Genomic DNA, 20,962 nt, shown 5'->3' on the forward strand with positions numbered 1-20,962 from the left:
ACTGTGTGCTGGACGATAGCTTTTACCGAACACTCGGTAATATATAAGAAGAACTGCGCATGTGCAATACGCCATAGCGTCTAGTGCGTGACCAAAGATAATCTGTTACCAACAAGATTGTACACTCAATTCGTTTTCACCACAGTGAACATCGACGTTTACTCAAACCGGGTTGATTAGACCACAATGCATTGCGAGTATTAAAAAAAAAACAACAACAAGCAAACACGAGAATCAAAGCGATGCATTAATATATACTACGAAAAGAATTTATTTTAGTTGAAAATATTTACAACAAAGGAACGAAAATACACTTTTAAAACATTTCTATTCACAATAAATAGTCGGAGATTTATGCGCCGGTGCGTCGTAACAGTCACTCAAATATCCACAACTTCTTCTCACGCATGTTCTCCATTTGTATTATAATTAAAGCGTGCTTATTGTGTGTATAAACAGAAAAAGATTTAAACAGGTCAATCAGCAGGTCTGCGGCTGCGAGTCACATTTGTCCACTTACGCCTTGTTCAAGTCAAGCTGCTCTCTTTCCCGCACCTGCACCAATGCAAAGTTTTGGTCATCAATCCCTTGCTCGGTGAGTGACAGCGAGGCGTGTGCGCTCGCGCAACTTGGCAGCTCCCAAGTTACTTTTATCCAGTGGGGGAAAAAAAGTGTGTGCTGGTTAATCAAAGCCCATCATTTCCATAATTCATGGATGCCCATCTGTTTGCCACTTCCTCGCCTGCCCGGTGCGGAATAAACACATTCAGGAGAGGCGGCCAAGGGGCTATTTAATGACAGTGTCAGCCAGGCCATGCACACACGCACACGCGAGCGCCAGAGTTATCCATCTTCATTGTAAACACGGTAATGTAATCTATCTAATGAAGCAATATTTGTCCCGTAAGTCAGAAATTACTAATTGATTTTATGGGTTACTGTGTATTGACAATCCTAGAAGCCATTTGGCTCCACATTCATCACACTTAAAGAGGACCTCGAAGCTCACATATCTCAATTTCACAACATTGCTTGGATTTATAGGAAGGAAAATGTCACCGCTTGTTACTTTTTTGTGTCTTGTGTGCCACAAATCAAGAGTTTCCAGGGGTGAAATGGCCACAGATGCAATCCAAGGCCCTTTGACCCCCTAATAAAAGTATGAAATCAAGTCGCGCTGCAACAGCTATAGGCTGGTGTGATGGGCAAAGTTTTGTTGCACAAGTTCCAAATTGAGCCTGCGCTTTTTGTTTGCGTTCTTGTCCGAGAACTGGTGTGCGCTCGGAGACACATTAAAAATTAAGATGTTTTCATCCTTTGTCCACCCGCTTTTTCTGGTCGGGTCAACAAAAAGGTTACCGCTTGTGTCTACACACTTTCGGGAGAGACCTCGAAAGTGTTCCCGCTAAGACAAATGTTATTATCACTACACCTTATTCTTGTATATTTGCAACTTTTATTGAAAATCAACATAGATGGCACAACAGAAATCGAGAACATTTGTACATGTGGAAAAACACCCAGCTTCGCATAGGCTTCATTTTATTTTATTTTTTTATTATCTTCCAAAGCAAAATGATTATTTTTGCATATGATCAGGTTTATTTAATGCATACTTTTAAAGTGATGCAGCTGAAATGTTATTTACACTGTCCTCGCAGTAAGGCATGCCGTTATTCTCTTATTAGTAAGTTACAGTGTCCCCAGTCAGTCACAACTATGACTACTACATAATACTGGATTTGCCCTCAAAGTGGATGTTGTCCCATGTGTATAAAAAAAATACATTCATTCAATTACATTTTTTTATTTCACGTTTTGTCACACTAGCTTTGGTTCATTGTCGACATCTTTTGTTAAGATAAAAACACTACAGTCCCTGCTTTATAGTCATTACAAGAGACACATTAGGATGCACTTTAATGCCTAAGTCATTTCATTTCAAAGTGAATAAACTGAGCGTTCAAAAACTTGAAGTCTGCATAATCTTGGATTTGCTACCACCTAGTGGCCAATCTGGGATGTTCACGCCTACAGGCTAGAAAAGCCTTTCGTCATCAATCACTCTCGTTTCTGAACTTGAGAGGGAAAAAAAGAAGCAGAGATTAATGGCTCTGGGGCTTTGCAAACCTAACTGGAGTGAAGCTAAATCTGTGACACACAACAGAACTAATCATTTTGCTGGTTACCTCCATTTTTCTTCAAACTTCAAATCAATACAAAAATAAAGTGACGGCTAAAGTTTCCCCTGAATTGGCGCAAAACCCTCTTTTCTCCAAAACCATGTGGCTGCAGCTACCTTGAGTTCACTTGATGTGCGCTTTCAACACATCACCGTAAGGCAATCAAATATATGACTATGGTTGTGCATGCGCGTGCGGATATGCTTTTTTGACATCCTGATAAGGTTCTCCGCTATTGATGGTTTTTAGCATTCCAATAGAAAAAAACAAAACAAAACAAAAAACAACATTCCTATAGTCAACAAAAATACATCTGCTGGCCTTACTTATATGTCTTTTTTTATATATACAGATTACATATGAAAAGTTGCAAATGCACTGTGTATTGACATCACTTGAAGTCCTAAAGGTAGCCCAGAAAAGATGGAGTCGTGTCCCACTCGAGTGACATCGGCCTAACCTCGAGTTCATTAGGACAATGTCGACGCGTTACCGCTTTTCAAACATAGATGCCTTCAGGGTTGAGGCCGGAGGATGTGGTGGTGCTCTGCAGGGAGCGCAGGTCGCCGGGTAAAAGACGTCTCAACAAATTGCCGCAATCCTCCTCTGCTGAAGCAAAATACACATGATGAGTATTTGAAAAAAGGGTTAAGGGTGGTGTGCAATTCCGTTTGCGTAATGCGGTGACACACACTTTAAGCAGCAGTTTTGCCACATTGAATTAAAATCTACATTGTTATATTGTGTACGACCACAGGGTGGCACTGTGCACACACGTGCAAGAATTTCTATTTTAACTTGGAAAATTGTGGCAGTGTTTCTCACACATTAAAAAAATGCTCTCTAAGTACGACCATTATCACCTACATTAAAATATAATAAAATAAAAGAGGATTTCATAGTTGAAAGGTCGATGTACTATCCAGCACATGCTTTATTCTCACTAGTAAGATAATTCAGTGCACTAGAAAAAACATTTAAAGAGTAGTCACCCCCCTAAAAAAAAAAAAAAGATATTGACAATAATAATATGTTCAATGCAGCCAAATTGGTCTAAATTTGGTATTCTGGTTAATATTGAGTTAGAGGAATATGAGTTAAGAAGCAAAATGCAGCCATTTTTAATCCATCTCAGGGGTGGCCATTTTTCCACTTGCTGTCGACTGAAGATGACATCACAGTTGCTCAGGTCTCAGGTAACAACCAATCACAGTTCAGCTTCAGAAAACAGGTGAGTTGTGATTGGTTGTTGCCTGAGCAACTATGATGTCATCCTCCGTTGACAGCAAGTGGCAAAATGGCCGCCCCCTGAAATGGAGAAAAATGGCTGGATTTTGCTTTTTAACTCAAACTCCACAAATGTAATTCTAATCAGAATGTCATGTTTAGACTACTGAGGTCACATATATTGTCAAGAAATGTTTAAGGTTGACTTCCCCTTTAAGATTTTTGTTCCACTTTTGCCATAACCTTATAAGTAAACTCCTGTGCTGCCTACTAGTTGGTCCTCGTAGTGTTACCACTACGAGGACCAACTAGTAGACATTTAACACATAATATTAGCAGTAAAATGCAGACTGATAGTTTTGCCTTACTAGCAAATAATAGTATTTTTCCCACTATATATAACATTTTGTTACGTGCCATCATTGTTGTCACGTTCGTCTGCATGTTGCTGAGCTGGCAGCACGGTGACCTTGGTGCCTGTCTGCTGAATGAACTGCTGCAGGTTGACCTGGCGAAGCTCTTTGGTCAACTGCTCCAGCTCCTGCTCTTTCTCCTACAAGGAAAAAAAAAAAAAAAAAAGAAGTACGTCAGTGAGTGCAGCCGTAACCTAGTTAAAAGTTAGTTGTGCAACTGGCTTGCAGGCAAGGGATTGCAGACTTCGTTCAGGCTCTAATAAGGCAAAGAATGCTGCAATAATCCCCACTTCCCTTTTCTCATTATGACCTCACACCCAGCGGGACCTCTTGTGTACATCGAGCGCTTTGAATCAAGTGCAGCGAAGGATCCGTCAGAGGCTTCCTGCAAAGCGGAGATTGAACTTGGCTTCCCCCGTCTGTGACCTAATGGGCTTAGATTTGCACGGTTCCACTCCAGCGCGGGAGGACGGGGATTTCTACACCCCCCCCCGCCCCACCCGCCAGCACCTTCCTCAAACAACGGTCTTTGTGGTGGATGTGAGAATGCTTCACGGTTGTTTTGGGACACCGACCTGGAGTCTCTTGCCGGACTGGCCCAGCGAGCGTTCCAACGCCCTGCAGCCGCTCTCCAGGCGAGCCGTGTGCTGGCTCTGCACTTCCAACTCGGTCGCCACCTTTTCCAGTTGGGCCTCCACCTGAAACGCAACATTTTTGCAGGCAAAGAAAAGCAGAAGTTAATCCTCCACAATTTGGATGAGTACCAAATTGTACACAGTCTCCAGCTGCATATGAATGAATTCAGTCATTAACTCATGCATTATTCACTGAGAAATGAAGGGCAAAGTCCTGGCTCGTCATTGTTTCTCAGTTCAATGTCAATCAAAACAAGGTACCAAAAGGTCCTTTCATATTAGGCAGGAACAATTTAAATTCAAATTGACACTGCAATGTTGTAGAAAACTATTTTCAAATTGCTCTGCTTCATTTTGCTCGGTTGGTAGGCTGAGTTATGTGCTTTAAAGATAAAGTCAAGCCCAACATTTTCTTCACAATAATATATGGTATGTATAAATGTGTCCCCACTTGTATAAACACGGCTTGCGTTTGTGTAATATGAGTTAAGAAGCAAAATCCAGCCGTTTCTTTACCCATCTCCGCAGGCGGCCATCTTGCCACTGGCTGTCAACTTTAAAAGATGACATCACAGTTGTTCAGGTCTCACATAACAACCGATCACGGCTCAGCTTCAGAAAACAGATGAGCCAATGAAACGGGTAGATTATTCTACTTAACTCATATTCCACAAACGCAATATTAATCACAATACTGTGTTTAGACAAGTAGGGATGCATAATAGATATTGTAAAGAAAATTTGTGGGTTGACTTCCCCTTTCAATGCAATCCACATTTTATTGTTTCATGAAACCTTCACCTAAGTTAAGTTGATGTAATAAAGTTACAGACTTGTTTGCATTATTGTTGTAAATGGAATTGGTATAATTTTATCACAGTGGATGCTTAAAAGACTGAAAGTAGATGACTGAACTATCTTTTATATTAATTAATTTTCCTTTATTTTAGCCTAAGTCTAACCTATAAGACCAAAATATTTTTGTGTAATAAATCTGATCTTGTTTATTGTCAAACAGATTCATTTATTGCTTGTTTGATTTAAAAAAAAGTACATGGAAAGAATACCTTGAAAAAAAATGACCACATCAAATCACATCATAGTTTAAAGTGTTTTGCAGTCCAAAATGAACTCATGTTACCTCCTCCTCATTGATCATGTGACTTAGTTCGTCGTCCTGCAGTAGACGTTCTTGCTCCAGGCCACTCTCCATGCTCTAAAAACACAAACGACACAAAAAGGAGTCTTTTTTTCCCCCCCCCCCTGAAAAAAATGTCGCATATTTTCCACTGCAGGCACTCAATAAAAGAACCTGAATGCGTGCTAAGTATTCCGAAAGCTTGGCCTCGCAGTCACGAACGCGGGCCTGCAGCTCGGCCAGCTGTTGCCGGAGTTGCCGCTCGCTCTCCTGCTCGATGTGCAGCTCGTTCTGCCAGAATTCCTCCTCGTCCATCTCGGCATCGTTCCTCCTCACCTGCTGCTCCAAAAGCAGCAGCTCCTCTTCGAGGCTTCCTTCCTGGTGGGTGGAAAATTAATTCAACTTAATAAAAAAGATGGCATGCAATGCCATTAAGAATATGTGGGATTGAGTCGGTTGCCGGGCAACACGGGTTGCTAATGAAACCCTCACCTCGCTGGCCTCCTCCCATTCGCGCAGCTCGGCCTCGCAGCCCAGCAAGCGGCTTTCCAGGAGCTGCAGTTTGTCTCTCTGCAAGCGCACCAGTCGGCCCAGCTCTCGGGCCGGGCTCCCCGGTAGCGAAGCGCCCCCGCTGCTCTCGCCGCCGCCGTCGAAACGCCTCAGGTTCAAACTCACGCCACGCTGCTGGGAGTGCTTGGCTGTGTAAACACAGGTGGGATGTTGTGCTAATTTTTATTTGCCATTTTTAAACTTAGTCTCAGTTTTAGTCCTGTTTCAATCACGTTTGTTAGTTTATATTAGTTAGTCAACCTCATCCCTAGCATAATCTAGCATTTTAGTCCAAGAAAACATAATTTTATTCGCCTAGTTTTAATCAACAAAAAGTGTCACAAAAACGTTTTAGTCTAGTTTTAGTCAGGATAAGCATTTAAACCCTGTATTATATATATATATATATATATATATTTTTTTTTTTTTTTTTTTTTTTTCAAATTATGTTGAACATTTCGGATCTAAACCTATTTCAAATTTTCTCTCATCTTTTTGATGAAAAACAACTTCACACACAATTACAGTATATCAATAAATGGCATTGGCTACTATGGCTCCATGCTATGAGCTAGTAAATAAACCCGCATTAGTTAGCGGTCAGATTAACATTATTTTTGGATGGTTATAGCTGTTAGATTACCGGTAATGTCTTATCTTATATCATCTTTTTTTACTTAAAAAGAATAAACTTTTTAACTTCCTGTCTATGTTTCTACATGTTGTACTAGCTAGCTGCAGTGTCACTGAGTGTCCTGACAGATTAGCAGAGACAAGATTTTACAAAACCATATATCGTCTCATTTTTGTTCATGAACTAAAATGTCCATAGATTTTAGTCCAGTTTTTATTAACTCTTTGACCGTCAAAAACGTAAAATCACAATGTATACCGCCAGAAACGTTAAATGATGTCAACTATGTTTTTGTTTTGTTTTTTAAATCAATGGGCAGTGCAATGTCTAAGTGCAGCGCTGCCTGGTCAATGGGTTGTGAACCAAAAACACCCACTAATTATGGCCAGCAGATGGCAGCATTGTAACTTTTTTCAATGGACTGCCGATGAAATATAAGTCACTGTTGTGCACAAAATGTATCTTTTCACAAGCTGTTTCCGCCTTATCTTTTCAATTTCCGCTTAATGTCACTCAAATGACCTATTTTCAAATGGTGATTACTAAAGAACGGAATAAGGTAGAAACATACTTTTTTTTGTAATGAAAGAATGGAATGCCATCTTTCATGTGGTATGCACCTTGAATGTGTAGTAAAAACACACAACATTCTTTTTGCCTTGAAAGATGAGTTAAAATGCTCGAAATTGACTGGCACTTTTTTTTTTTTGTTTTGTTTAGAACCCGTGGCAATAAAAGAGTTAAGTGAAGTACATTTTTGTCTCCTCTTCATTAGTCGATGAAAATGCATACTGATGTAGTCACAATTATTGTTAATTAATTAGGGTTTTAATCTAGTCTAGTCTAGTCTACTGTATTCTAGTGATAGTCCTGTGAAAAATGTTGTGTTGATGAAATTATTTTTGTTTAGTTTTCGTTGACGAAATTAACACTCGTGGCATGTGCGGTTGGGTTGAAATGTCACCGACACAACTAGTAGACAAACAGCAGACTACTCTTCGTCTTGTGTCGTAATGTGTCCGCTACCTTCCGTGTCTCTGCTTTTTCCGAATATCTCCCGCAGACCTCTCGCTCCTCCACTGAAGGTCAGAGACTTGCGTTTAGGCTCCCTGCGCTTGAGCGAGCGGTCGGCCGCCGACGGGCGCAGCTTGGCCAGCGGCGGCAGGCTCTGGCGGTAGAAGGCGCGATCGGACCCGCGGGCCAGCCCCTCCGAGGGGGGTCGCTCACTGACGGACGGGCCGGTCCGCTGTAGGATGAGCTGCACGTCGCTGGCGTACTGGCCCCACTTGTTGAGCGACACCACGGGGTTCTCGTGGGGGGCCAGGTGGCGCTCCGTGTCTCTCCATTTCTCGATCAGGGTGTACCTGCCTGTGCGGCCTGGGACACAACGAACAAGTGTCGTGTTTCAAATCCTTGTCAAAATAGATACACTTTTTCTAATGTCATTTTTAACTCATTCACTCCCAACTATTTTCAGTGAAGCAAACCCTCTTCGCTCCCGGCTGTTTTACTGGATTTTGACTGATTTTGCAAGCCCCACAGAATATTGTGTTCTATTGTGATAAAAACATGGAACTGACCAAAAGAAAGATTAGACTCTATTCTTTCATCAGGGGGGAAAAAAAATAAACATTTGTATATGTTTCGGTTTTGCAACAATTAGCAATGGACTATAACTAAGTTTCATCATTATTCACATTCCTGTTGAAAACACTGGCAAAAAGAGCTTGTTGCAACATGGCCCTGGCTGAACTCTTATACTCTGCTGCCACCCACTGTCCGTTTTTTGTAATAACTACCATTGCTTTAAGCCACCTCTTCTGTCAGCTGCATCAAAGCCTTCTGTATGCTCTTGCGGAAAAAAACAAACAAACAAACAAATGTGTAAATGAGATTTTGGGAGTGAAGGACAAAGTCTTAAAAACGTGTTTACACGTTTTTGGGTTTGAATGAGTTAATGAGAAAAATATCCTAATACTGTACTATGTAAAAATACAGTAATGACTTAAGTAAAATGTAAAGCATGTATGTATGTGTACCACCTTGGCCACCGGGGGGCAGTAAAATATCTCTATTACAGAGTCACGGTTTGGCATGCCTATGAGTAATATAGTTTGTGTTTAAATGTATGTATTTTTTTTTTCAGTTTAGTGTTAGAACACACAAACAGATGCTATACATTAGCCCGTGTCAGCATTTTGCATTGTTTGTTAGCACTGCGCTAAACTGACTCATCTTAAAGCAAAGCTTTGTGGTTGTTTTATGTAACAGATTTCTCTTTATTGTTTAGTTTGCCTATCTCAAGGCACCACACTACAAAATAAAAAAAATGGAACATAAATCAAAGGATAGGTACAGTTGTTATAAGCTTTTCATTCTTGTCTCATACTTGAGCCATAACTGTAAATGGTCAAAACAGCCCATTTAATGGTGGCCTTTTGCACAGCTCAACCCTGTCATTTCTTTTTCCATTCAGAGGTAATAAGTTCACTGTTGAGAACTCTTTTGCTCTAATGTTCCCACTACTTGAAAGTGTAAGAAGGTGGGCTGTATTTCAAAGCAATTCTTCAGCTAACTCCCCCATTGCCATTGCAGCAACGGGAAAAAAAAACACACAGTAAACACTAAAAGGATTTTATAGTGGGGAAATTCCATCTCAACAAAAGGTAGGTACTAGGAACTGAGTTCAATGGTTCACAGCTCTGTGAATTCTCTGTCTGTGTGTGTGCAGATGAAGTGTATGTGCGAGCAAAAGAGGCACATTCATCACCACGGACGTGCACAAAGTGCCGTGCTGTGGACAAAAAGGCACAGGCTGCACAAAGGATAGTGCGCGCCATAACTCCTGCTCCGCAGTCACCATTGGGGCCACCCGGAAAACACTATCTTGAGTGGGGGGTTGTGAGGGGAAAAAAAAAAAAAAGATAGAAAACGAAACCTTTCTCGGAGCATTTTAGGCCTGAATTCAGAGTGTACAAATGAAACAAGATTTCGAGATTGCAGGGTGACACCTTTGGGTGATTTTGTTTTAAGTGTAGTAAGCCATTAAGTCCAGCAGGTGGTGGTGTGCTATAATTAAAAAAAAAAACTGCCAAACTGCCTTACATCTTAGTGGAGTGTGCATAATAGTAATCTTTGTTCAGTATTTTTCGGAGTGACTTCATGAGGATGTTATGTTCCGAACTCTGCCTAGCAACAAGTATTTAGGAGAACCAGTTGAATCCTTTCGCTTACCGATGGCCTGAGCGAGCGCGATGACCACTTCCTGACACGTGGTGAACTCGGTGACGCCACACACGATGCGCTGCACGCCGTCCACCCACACTTTCAGCTCCATGGCCTTCATCCAGACGCCCTCATTCCTCCACACCACAAGGGGGTGCTAAATGCTCACTCGCCATCCTGATAAAGAGGGGTGGCAAGGGCGGGGAATTAGCCAACTATTACGTTTACGAGGCAATTGGTTTGAGGACCTGTCAAAGTGTATACCACGCACAAACCTGAGCAACTGTGATGTCATTTTCAGTCGACAGCAAGTGTCAAAATGGCCGCCCCTTGAGACGGATCAAAACAGGTGGATTTTGCTGCTTCGTTCATATTGCACAATCACAATATTAATCAGAATGCGGTTGCGATTTTGTTGCCAGTATTCTAGAGCATTTTTAGAGTAAAGCAACTGGGTCACTGCCAAGCAGCAATGAAAAGTGACATGAAGATATAGCAAAAGCGCAACTGTTTTCCTGATGCTGTACTTAAACGAGTTCTCATGTAAACAGCTCCTCTCTTTAGGTACACGCAACGTTTTGGAACAAAACAAGCACACAACAAAGCACCTGCAGTAGAAACCACCTGAAGGCCCAGTTGTGGAAGGAAAGCGGCAAGCACCAGCACGGCTAACCACGTTTGCGAAATTGTCCTTCGGGTATCAGTAGCAGGAAGATGGTGGCGAAACATGTCGGCCTCTTATGTAATATAATTAGTGATAATTAGACTGATGATTGTACAAAAAATGTGATGTGATAGAGAACATATTATTGAAATCAATAGTGGGTTTTAAAATGAATTAATTGCTAGTTCACCACTAGATGGCGCTGAGTATTACACACCGTCCCTTTAACTCATTCACTCCCAACCATTTTGATTGAAGCAACCCCCTTCACTGTTTTACTGGATTTTGACTGATTTTGCAAGGTCCACAGAATATTGTGTTATATTGCTACAAAAATGTAGAACCTACCAAAAAAAAGATTTCTTTCATCAGGAAATAAAAGTATATTTCTATCTGTCTCCCTTTTGCGGCAATTAGAATTAGAATATAGCTTCATCATTATTCACAAATCTGTTTAAAACGGTCTTTTGCAACATGGCCCTGGTTGATCGCTTATACTCTGCTGCCAACTGCTGGCCGTTTTTATAATAACTACCATTGCTTTAAGCAGTCTCTTCAGTTCAGAGGCTCCATCAAAGCCTTCTGTATGCTCTAGCATAAAAAAAAAAAAAACATTTGGAAAAAATGTATAAATACGACTTTGGGAGAATGGTAATATTTAAAATAGAATGCATTTATACGTTTTGGGGAACAAATGAGTTAATAAGCGATTTTTTTCAAGGTCCTCTTCCCATGCATTTTATAACACACACATTCAATTAAATAATCTGTACAGGTAAGTATGAGTCAGAGAGCTATTTAAATATCTTTCCTTACAAAAGGCCTCCCCCTTCTGGTGTGATTTCCATGCGGCAAAGCTAACAGCAGTTGCATGCACGCAGCTGGAAAGCTATTTCAAACTTGCTGACACAAGCATCTCGGCGGACTCATTATCAACCCGGCAGGGGCCGCACACAGCGGCGGGCCGAAGCGGCCGTACGGACTGCAGCGCAAGGCGGCGGTGCTTGACGCTCGGGCCTTTTTTTGTGTGTGCAAACCTCCCAGTTGGGCTCTCCATTGCAATGACAGGCTGGAGAGGAGTGTGTTACAATGGGCGCATTAGGCATCTGGCTCAGGCGCATTAGCGGACGATGTGATGATGTGTTGCATTTTCGCGAGAGCGATCAAAATGTCGGAGCTGGGTGTTTATTCTGAGGTGAACGGATTCACGTATCACAACGTGGTTATATCGGACAGGGAGAACACTAACTTATTTTTCACACATTTATAGTATGGACATACTGTATACACTTTTGCTTGGCTCATCTGTGAGAAATCATGGTCACATCCAAGGCTACAACTATTGAATGTTTAGAAAAGATTATTGTACTATTGATTAGATCAATTACCGTATTTTCCGCACTATAAGGCGCACCATCAATCAATATTGACCCGCAACAGGTCTCACTGTCAAGACGCTATCGGTGACCCTGCACGATCGGTGACGCGCATGCGCAGAAGATCCCGCCATCTTGGATCGCTAGCTAATAATACTTTACCTCAGAGAAAATAATAAAACAGCTGTTTATTCATTTGGGGAGTGAATGGAGTTGTCAGAAAGCTGGTTTGTAATCTATTAATAAAGTTTGACTGACCTATCTGACTGTTTTCTTGACATTCCTTTAGCGCAGCACCATCTAATGGATGCATAACGTAACCCCGGCCTCTACTGTTGCGCCTTATATATGGAAAAAGTTTTAAAATATGTCATTCATTGAAGATGCGCCTTATAATGTGGTGCGCCTTATAGTGCGGAAAATACGGTAGTCAGATAAAAAAAAATGCATTTTTAAACAATACCACTAGAAAATATGCATATAACATGTATTACTTTTGGCCATTTGGGGTTTCTAACTCATGATCTACACTAATATCTGTGACTGTGAATGTGTGTGGTTTTAAAAGGCGGGGCCTAGCCTGGTGAGTGACACGTGTGTCAGCAAATAGAGTGTAGTTGGCTTGATTTGCCCTAAACTTATGCCAATTGGCTTTATTTAAGTTTTATAGTGCATGTGGTCTATTGTCCTTTTTGACTTAAAATGATGCATATTGATAGTTATCTTAACCATATTGTGAGAAATTGTTAACGCTACATTGATGATAAGGTCATTTCAGAAGTGTGTATCCAAGTGGTAGCCTTTTGAACTTCCCGAGAAGTGGCTGCGACTTTCCAAAAAGTCGCTCGGTGATCCCTGGAAAATTGTGACTTTATGGCAGTTTTACCACCCACTTTCATAATAAGTAGTCATTTCAATGTGATTATTATTGTAGTGAGGTCAGCGACGTCTCAGCACCACATCCATGTTTTAAGTCAGCAAAGGAGAAAACTTTATTTTTTTAAAGCTGATGAGTAGGACTCAGGTGTTCTGTAATGTGCACAATAGGAGCCGTTAGATTCAATCAAACCAAACCGTCACTTTTTTGCCGAGTAGTTTATCGAAATTTGCTTTCATGAAACGTACAGCAAGGCCTGAAGCGTACAGGGAATATAAGCAGCTGTTGAGAGGCTGATGCTGTTCTTTTTTTCCACTTTATGATGAAAAGGCACTTTTATACCAACTAAATGGAAAAGACAGCACTCCCTTAAAAGACTCCCTAATCATATTTGTTGCGCGACATCACGAGCACTCCACTGTGTTTGTTCCCTTGCGGAAACGACTTTCGATTTTCTGCACTTGTGAATAGCTACACGCGCCTCCTTTAAGCCACTTTGATGCCAGCCAATGGCAGCCGACGGATAAATAAATCCCAGCAGACGTGGTAGTGAGTAAACAGCAAAGAACATGCTGCAGCGGCGTGCGAGTTTGTGAGTTCCTATTTTGGTGCAGCTTGCTTGTAAATCTATACAACCACATTTAGATGCGACGGTATGTCTCGGAACCTCAGAAGCTTCCGGCATTCCTCAAAGAAGACAAACAAAAATGTTTGGCTTAAAATGTTCAAATTAGACGTTTAATACTCTGGCCACAATATTAAGTACACATACAGAATAATACAACTCCAATCTGAAGCCATTATGAGGAAAAAAAAAGTCTTAACTTTTTTTCCCCTTCTATAATAATGACAAAAATGTGACATTTATGGCTGCCAGGTCAGCACGAGCCGGCCAGTATTTGAACACAATAGAACGAGCACAAACTGCATCGCCAGCAAAAAAGCCGCTACAAAATAGACAGCTGGACACACAGTATAGTACTTTGGACACATGTGCTGCCTGCGCGGTGAACAGAGTTAAACTTAGCTGTAACTTCAGTCTCCTTGCGCGTCATTCTCGGGATGCCACAGGAAGGCAGAGCGAGAGGGAGGGGAACAGTGTGTGGTTACTCTGCAAACGCTTATACAAGAAATGAAAAGGGGGTGATAATGACAAGAAATTCCCTTTGAATTATACCTTGGAATAGTTAACAGACACCGGAAATCAGGACACCAACCAAATATGAACGACTATATTCCAGGACATAAAGGTAAAGTTGTGTTAAATGTAAAATTCAATTCATCTACCGAGCAGAAATTGTCAATACAAGCGCTTTGTATTTTAAAGCACATAATTTTGTTTTAAAGCTACCCAATGCAGGCAACTGAATTTCAAATCACTATACTGCCACTTGTGGCCAGAAAATGAAACTGCACACATACACAATGCGCACATGACGTCACTTCCGTTAGACAGAGGGCGGGAAATTCGAACCCGAATCCAGTCTGAAAACTATTAGCCAGAAGCTTGCAGCAGTACCCGTTTTAACCAGCTATAGTGTTAATCTGCTAATTAGAAGATGTTTGACTCATAAACTGTCAAATAAAAAGGCAATTGTAAAAATATTTTTGGGCAAATTGCTACATAAGGCAGCTTTAAAGGCCGCTAGCTTAATGCTAACATGTAGGAAAGGCTAATGATAGCATATAGCAGTTTTACAGCGCTTTGAAGGTGCATTGTAGAGTTTAAAACACTAATATGCTTTTCTACATGCATGCATGCTGTCGAGTACTTCTTGGGGGTGGGGAAGGATGGAGTGGAAAGTCATGCTGGTCCCCAAAGACATGTTGTGTTAGCTAGCATATGACACAGTTGGGATGGAAACTGGGGGGGAAATAATAATAATAATAATGAGACTAGTTGCTAGCTTTGAGCACAGCCTCAACTCCTCCTCAGACTTCAAGAAAACCGAGAAAAAAAAATGACAAGAGTTTATTCAAGCACCAATACGGGCTTGACCCAGAGGCTGCAGTTTACGATTTAGACCAGAGGTGGCAGCTGCACGTACATTTTTTTTTAAACACAAACAGTGGTGCAGCACATCTAGACAGACTATACAACAATACTTGGGCATATATTCTTTATCCTCTGCAAAACACAGCCAATACAACCGCAGGAAGAAAAAAAACGCATTAGAACAGTTGTAGGCAGAAAAGCATGGCCGCAGTCAAAAACTAATGATGACATCACCATATCCCTCTTTGAAAAGGACAGCTTCGCTCCAAATTAGCAACACGCCGACAAAAGACACCACAGCAGCAGTGTGTGTGTCCACATGGCTAGCTCGCGGTGTGCCTGAATGCAAACAATTGGTCGCCATGGTGACGCCGCCCCCCCAGCCTTTTGTTCTGAGCCTTCCTCGCACAGCACAAATGACTGCATTGATTGTGGGGAAAAGTTGACCAAAAACAATTAAGAAGTAACCAGTACTGTCCTGTCACTTGACTACTGAAGAGCTTTTAACAAAAACGCAGAAATAAAAAAAAAAGGAAGCACATCACTCTGGTATGGGTTAGCAACACTTTTAAAAGAGTAATCTCGTGTATGTACACATTATTTTGGTGTAAACCTGTTCTTACTAAAAAACAAAACAAAACATATTTTACCATCAAAAACGTTTCCAAACAGGATAAATCAGTGTGTAAAGAAAGGATACAAAGTATTGTTCGAGAAACTAACATACACATACCTTAATCCGTGTGGGAAGTGAGAATGAGAATGCCACACAACTACAAGCACTATTAGGGAAACTTGAGTTCTTTGTACTCTTTCATGGCTATGATGTTAGCAGTACTCCGTGCCTTTTGCATATGTTTTGGGACAGTTACGCACATTCGGCAAGGATCCAATCAGACTGCTATGTTGTCAGTAAAGCGAGAACGCACAGTACTTGTCCTCCGGGGGACGCGTTTTGGTCATGCAAGCAATGTGGGATGACAGCAACACCGGGAATGTTCATGTCAGCAGTTGCTTGAATGTAAAATAAAATAAAGTCAATTAGATGAGATTGACCCGTGTCCCCTGGACAAGATATCAATTAGTTTGATGGAGGCACTCAGGCCGCCAGGGAAGTAATACACTTGTGACCTTGTCGTTTGAAGTTCAGGTTTATATCCCGCTGTTGTATCTCACATGAAACGGAGCAGGAGAACATACGGACGAGCACACAAAGATGACTAATGATATCCTTTGAGGATTTTCACATTCATTTACATTTTTCTAGCACAATTAGTATATCGCTGGCCGAAGTCACAATTTGGGAAATTTCACTTTTTTTTTAGGGGGGGTACAAGGTTTTGGCCCGACGCCAGCTGTATGCAGTTAGCAGCACTGATCAAGCCCATTTAACAGTTTTGGCCCATATTGTGGTCTCAAGTACTAAAAGTAAATCTTGAAGTGCATAAAACTTATCCGTGTTTGTAGCACCCAGTGAGAGGGCAAAATTGAAATAGCTCTCAGTAATCTCAGTGGAAGTGATATAATAAACAAATCAGTATAAAGTAGAATTTTCAATTGTAATGTCACACTTCTATTTTATATAATGTACATGATATTTTCAAGACCCAGCAATTTTTTTTGTAGTTAAGAAATAAGTCAAATGGCCTCACAACGGTTCCGTTACACAGTGCCCCTAGTGGCCAAACTGAGAAACCAAATCACTGAAATATCTTGTGCTACAGGCTACATATTAGTGACATATGTGGCAAGGTTCAGTAATGATAAGTTATTACTCTTATAATATGCCATGTTTAATAATTTTTTTAAACAGTATTTGATTAAAATGAAGCACATTGTTACCAGCAAGTATACTAAAATTTAAGTAATTGTACGTAGCATAACGTAAAGAAAAGAAAAAAAAAGTATTGATGCATCTAGCCACGAGACTATTTGGACTATGTTGACAGTAAACGACACCACGCAGCCTCGTAAGTTCAAACTAATCAGCTTGGTGGAGACAATAAGCCTGTAAGACTCGGAGCTTAACTTAGTGGGGAAGTCTGCAAAAAAGACACACTCCAACGGGATTAGTTACTCAACAGCACGACACTGAATGTTTACATTAAGTTAACCATTGGTTAAACAATAATAATTGTGGGAAGAGAATACTTTCCTTGAGTCATCATTCCCTGGTCATTTATGTTGTTTTAATGAGTAAAAACGTTAAACCAAATATATTTACATGAGGAGTTAAGAATTAGATGCATGTCCTCAACCCAAGGACAGATGACATTTTATTTAAAAAAATAAAAAATAAAAAATCAAGCAAAATATTTTGACTTATGGGGTCAATAGCAGCACAACACAACAAGGTTGCTCCTGTTCCAATTACTGCACAGCCACTCTGTATCATGCCATGTGCATGCAAAGTCAAAAGTATTTATATGGTTACAGAATGGATAAATATGCAGATATGAGCTAATCAGCCACCATAGGTTGACTTGGGCCCACCAAAACAAAACGTACCTTCTCACAGCGTCCCGTTATGCCCACGCATGCTCCCCTCTGCAGTTCATTTCCCCTACAGATTAAAAAAAAAAAAAAAAAAAAAAAAACGGTTCCCTGCTCAGGAAAGGCGGCAGGCTACTTTGCGGGGGATAGAGGCATAGATAGGAGGAAGGAGGCAGTGGGAGGGTATGTCGTCTGCTGCGGGCCGATGCGCGTCACGCTGCCGCCGCATGCGCATGTAAACACGGCTCGCTCGCTCCACTCACCGGACATCCGACACGGAGCGTTCAGTATCCGCAGCTCTCTCGCATTCTCTCACGCTCCCTCTCTCTGATGGTGTGTGCACGTTGGGGAGGGCGGCGGGATCGAGGGGGGCATGTAAATTACGTGGGAACAGAACTGGGGCACTGCAAGGCATGATGGACCCAGTTAAAGCTACAGCCACCGCTGCACTGGCCGGGACCTTTTCGACTGGAGACTGATGCAGCGGCGACAGATGGCGCCAGTTTGCAACTTTCTATTTTATATTCAATACAGAGCAGTGATTCATCCAGTGTTTTTTGGAGGTGTCGGTCTGACTATCTGTTCCTGTTATTTCATTGACTAGCATATTCAAATTTTATTTTTCATTGGAGGTGAAAAATTATGGAGGATCAAAACTGATTATTTTTAAATAAATACATAAATGAATAAATAAATAAATAAATAAATAAATAAATAAATAAATAAAAGCACAAATAAAAACAAATATAAAAATAAAAATATAATTCAAAAATGAAATACAAAAAATAAATACAAATGGAAATAAAAACAATATGAATAAAATAAAATAAATGTGAGAGCAGAGTTTGTATTTATTGAGTGATATTTAATTCTATTTACATTTTCATTTTTATATTTATTCTCTGTAGTTATTTTTTACTTTTATTTCTTTTTTTTTCATGTATTTTTTTAATTTAATTTTTTAGTTATATTTTTATATCCGTTTTTTATTTTCACTTTTATTCATTTATTTATTTATTCATTTACTTGTTTTTAATTTTGGCAGTTTGCTCCTCCATAGATAATAAGCTTCAAATTAAAAAAGAAATTATCACTTCTGGGCGGAAAGCACAATGTCTAAATCTGGTTATTATTTTTACAAATCAATACATTTCAACACAGTATTAAGTCCAAATTGTACAGTGAGTGGTTTACAATATTACTATTAATTTGGGGGGGACGAAAACCACTGTTTTATTTTTAATGACTACATACAGTAGGCTTCCTACTCTTCTGTAGTGAATGGTCATGATCATGGTACTTGAAAAGCAAAGCAAAAAATAAATAAAATCAAATTGCTGGTTCTGTCAGTGAACTTATTGGAACTATGCAAAACTTCTCAACTTTGATTATGTGGCATGAAAAAAAAAAAAAGATAACTACTCTTACAGAGGACGTTTTCTGCCTTACTTGCAGCTTTAAGTGCTGCATAAATATTGAAGACTTGAGAGTCCTATTGTGCACGTCTCAAAATGATTTGCCTCTCTGCATGTTAATTGATGGCTCAGAGATCTCCAACATTTGGAAACTTTCCGTGGATGTGAACGATGTGTTTAGAAAGATGACACGCTGAAAACAACGCATGTTTTATTAATGTCTACGGGACTAGAAGAGAACGGTAAATCACACTCTAAAACGAAATAAATTTTTCAGGACAGGAATGAGCTACTATGTATACCGTAACTTTAATTTCACTTGCACCCTCATTATCTTGACATTTTCCCTCTAAGCTTCTAAAATCAACCTCCCTTGAAGACAATCTGGTCACGAGTTTCTCAGACTAAAGCTTTAAAAAGTTCAAAAAGCACTCACTTTGTGGTTTCTGGACTGGTTGACCTGGCCAAACAGCCCAGCACGTGACCCAGGAGGCCCTCTGCATACCTTGGCTACTGTCAGTGGTGGTTATGCATTGGGGGCAAGATGGGAGATGTCCCACTAGATCCAGCAGATGGCACTGTGGTGGAAATAAAAGCATGTTACATAAATAATGATCATAATAAATATAGATAAAAGACCATAAACATGTACCTTTTTGAAGGAGTCAAGTCTTGATGTCACTCGACAACAGAAACAGACAATTATAAACATATTTAGCTCTTTTGTTTATTTATTAGCATATTCATTTCATCATTTGAAGTAATTTCACGTAACCCAACGTGATTTGGACTGAATGTGAAATCTGCCATCTTCTTTGTTGTTTATATTTGCCTCGAGCGCTTGGAGGTCAGAAGTGGGAGAATCCATTTTGGATCGTTGTATTGTAATTTGATTTATGAGGATTATGGTCAAGTTATGAGAAATCCATTTAAATTACCGTAGTCGAACAAATTTTGGGATTGGTTCTCAATGTTCTCCTCTTTAAAAAAGCTAATGTTCTTCTAATTCAAATGACTAATTGACCACTTTCTGGAAAATTATTCACTTTTAGCCACAGTAGCTAACTAACCATGCAGCTAATGCTTGGCGATTATTAGCCAATTTAGCATTTGGACTTTAAGTGAAGGAAAACATTGAAATTAACCAAGAACGAGTTGACTTGTTTTGAAAATTTAACATGAAATGTGTTCTCACTCATTTTTTATTTACATTTCTACTTTTCACAATGTAGGCTACATCAAAAGTTGTCACATTTAGCCATGATAGCTCACTACGCTAACCAGAACGTTAACACCCCAAAGTGGTTTCTGCCAGGGTCTGTCTTGACATTAAAAGGGTGGTTCTTCATTCCCCAAATTCTTGAGGGATCAAGTGGGTTCAAAAGACACAATTCCCTGGGAAATTCTCATTCCTTCTCCCATTTTCCTCTCAGTTCACTTTTTTTCCTTAGTGTCTAGACTTCATTAGCAGAGGATGAGCCTCTCCCCTCGCAAGCGGCCATGTAAGCTGCACTAAAAACAAAGAGGCCTATTGTTCAAAAGGATTTTGGACCATGCACAGCTTTTTTCCATCGCTTGCACTGGAAATCGCACACACACTGCACTGAAAGAGCTCTGAAACGCACACACAAAAAGTGAATTAGGAGATGATTAAAAGTTGACTTGAGCGAGTTCCGCAAATAGAAAGGCTGAAAGTTTAATCAAGAGTGTTAAAGCACTTCAAGCATATGAGATTCGGGGGAATTTATGCATTACGAGTTTAAGGCCGCTTGGGGACAAATTAAAGGACGCAAAAATTAAACTTCATTAAGAATGGTGCAGTACTGCTCTCTAGAGGATCCAAAAGCAATAGCATGACCTTAAATTGTGGGGGGATAGATCATATTCACATTTGAAAGCATTAGGGGGAAAAAATGCAAAAACAAGTCTACAGGACTGTCTCAGAAAATTAGAATATTGTGATAAAGTTCTTTATTTTCTGTAATGCAATTAAAAAAACAAAAATGTCATACATTCTGGATTCATTACAAGTCAACTGAAATATTGCAAGCCTTTTATTATTTGAATATTGTTGATTATGGCTTACAGCTTAAGAAAACTCAAATATCCTATCTCAAAATATTGGAATATTTCCTCA

General features: G+C 40.2%; 1 protein-coding gene across 5 annotated transcripts; it reads right to left on the reverse strand.

Moving 5' to 3' along the window:
- Positions 1 to 1,531: 1,531 nt before the first annotated feature.
- Positions 1,532 to 20,800, reverse strand: rassf8b (Ras association domain family member 8b). Of its 5 annotated transcripts, none has more exons than XM_077499234.1 (9): positions 19,262 to 20,800; positions 10,014 to 10,181; positions 7,806 to 8,156; positions 6,089 to 6,294; positions 5,771 to 5,974; positions 5,600 to 5,674; positions 4,399 to 4,521; positions 3,828 to 3,963; positions 1,532 to 2,792 (listed from the first exon to the last, which is right to left on the reverse strand). In XM_077499234.1, exons 2-9 carry the CDS (start codon positions 10,123 to 10,125, stop codon positions 2,683 to 2,685), a joined length of 1,317 nt encoding a protein of 438 aa, XP_077355360.1. In that variant the 5' UTR covers positions 10,126 to 10,181; positions 19,262 to 20,800; the 3' UTR covers positions 1,532 to 2,682. The 5 variants fall into 5 exon arrangements, with proteins under 5 accessions (XP_077355360.1, XP_077355359.1, XP_077355358.1 ...); XM_077499233.1 differs by lacking the exon at positions 19,262 to 20,800 and adding an exon at positions 17,674 to 17,863; XM_077499232.1 differs by lacking the exon at positions 19,262 to 20,800 and adding an exon at positions 17,426 to 17,863.
- Between the last annotated feature and the right edge of the window lie 162 nt (positions 20,801 to 20,962).

The sequence above is a fragment of the Festucalex cinctus genome, chromosome 16 (assembly GCF_051991245.1).
Source record: "Festucalex cinctus isolate MCC-2025b chromosome 16, RoL_Fcin_1.0, whole genome shotgun sequence".
NCBI lineage: Eukaryota > Metazoa > Chordata > Actinopteri > Syngnathiformes > Syngnathidae > Festucalex > Festucalex cinctus.

Bases quoted from the DNA above. Each gene is read 5' to 3' on its own strand.
- rassf8b (XM_077499234.1), bottom strand. From the start codon at position 10,125: ATGAAGGCCATGGAGCTGAAAGTGTGGGTGGACGGCGTGCAGCGCATC. The intron at 6,295-7,805 runs GTAGCGGACACA...GTGTTTACACAG, and splicing joins AAAAAGCAGAGACACGGAAG to CCAAGCACTCCCAGCAGCGT. The intron at 4,522-5,599 runs GTAACATGAGTT...GTTGCGTTTCAG, and splicing joins ACATGATCAATGAGGAGGAG to GTGGAGGCCCAACTGGAAAA.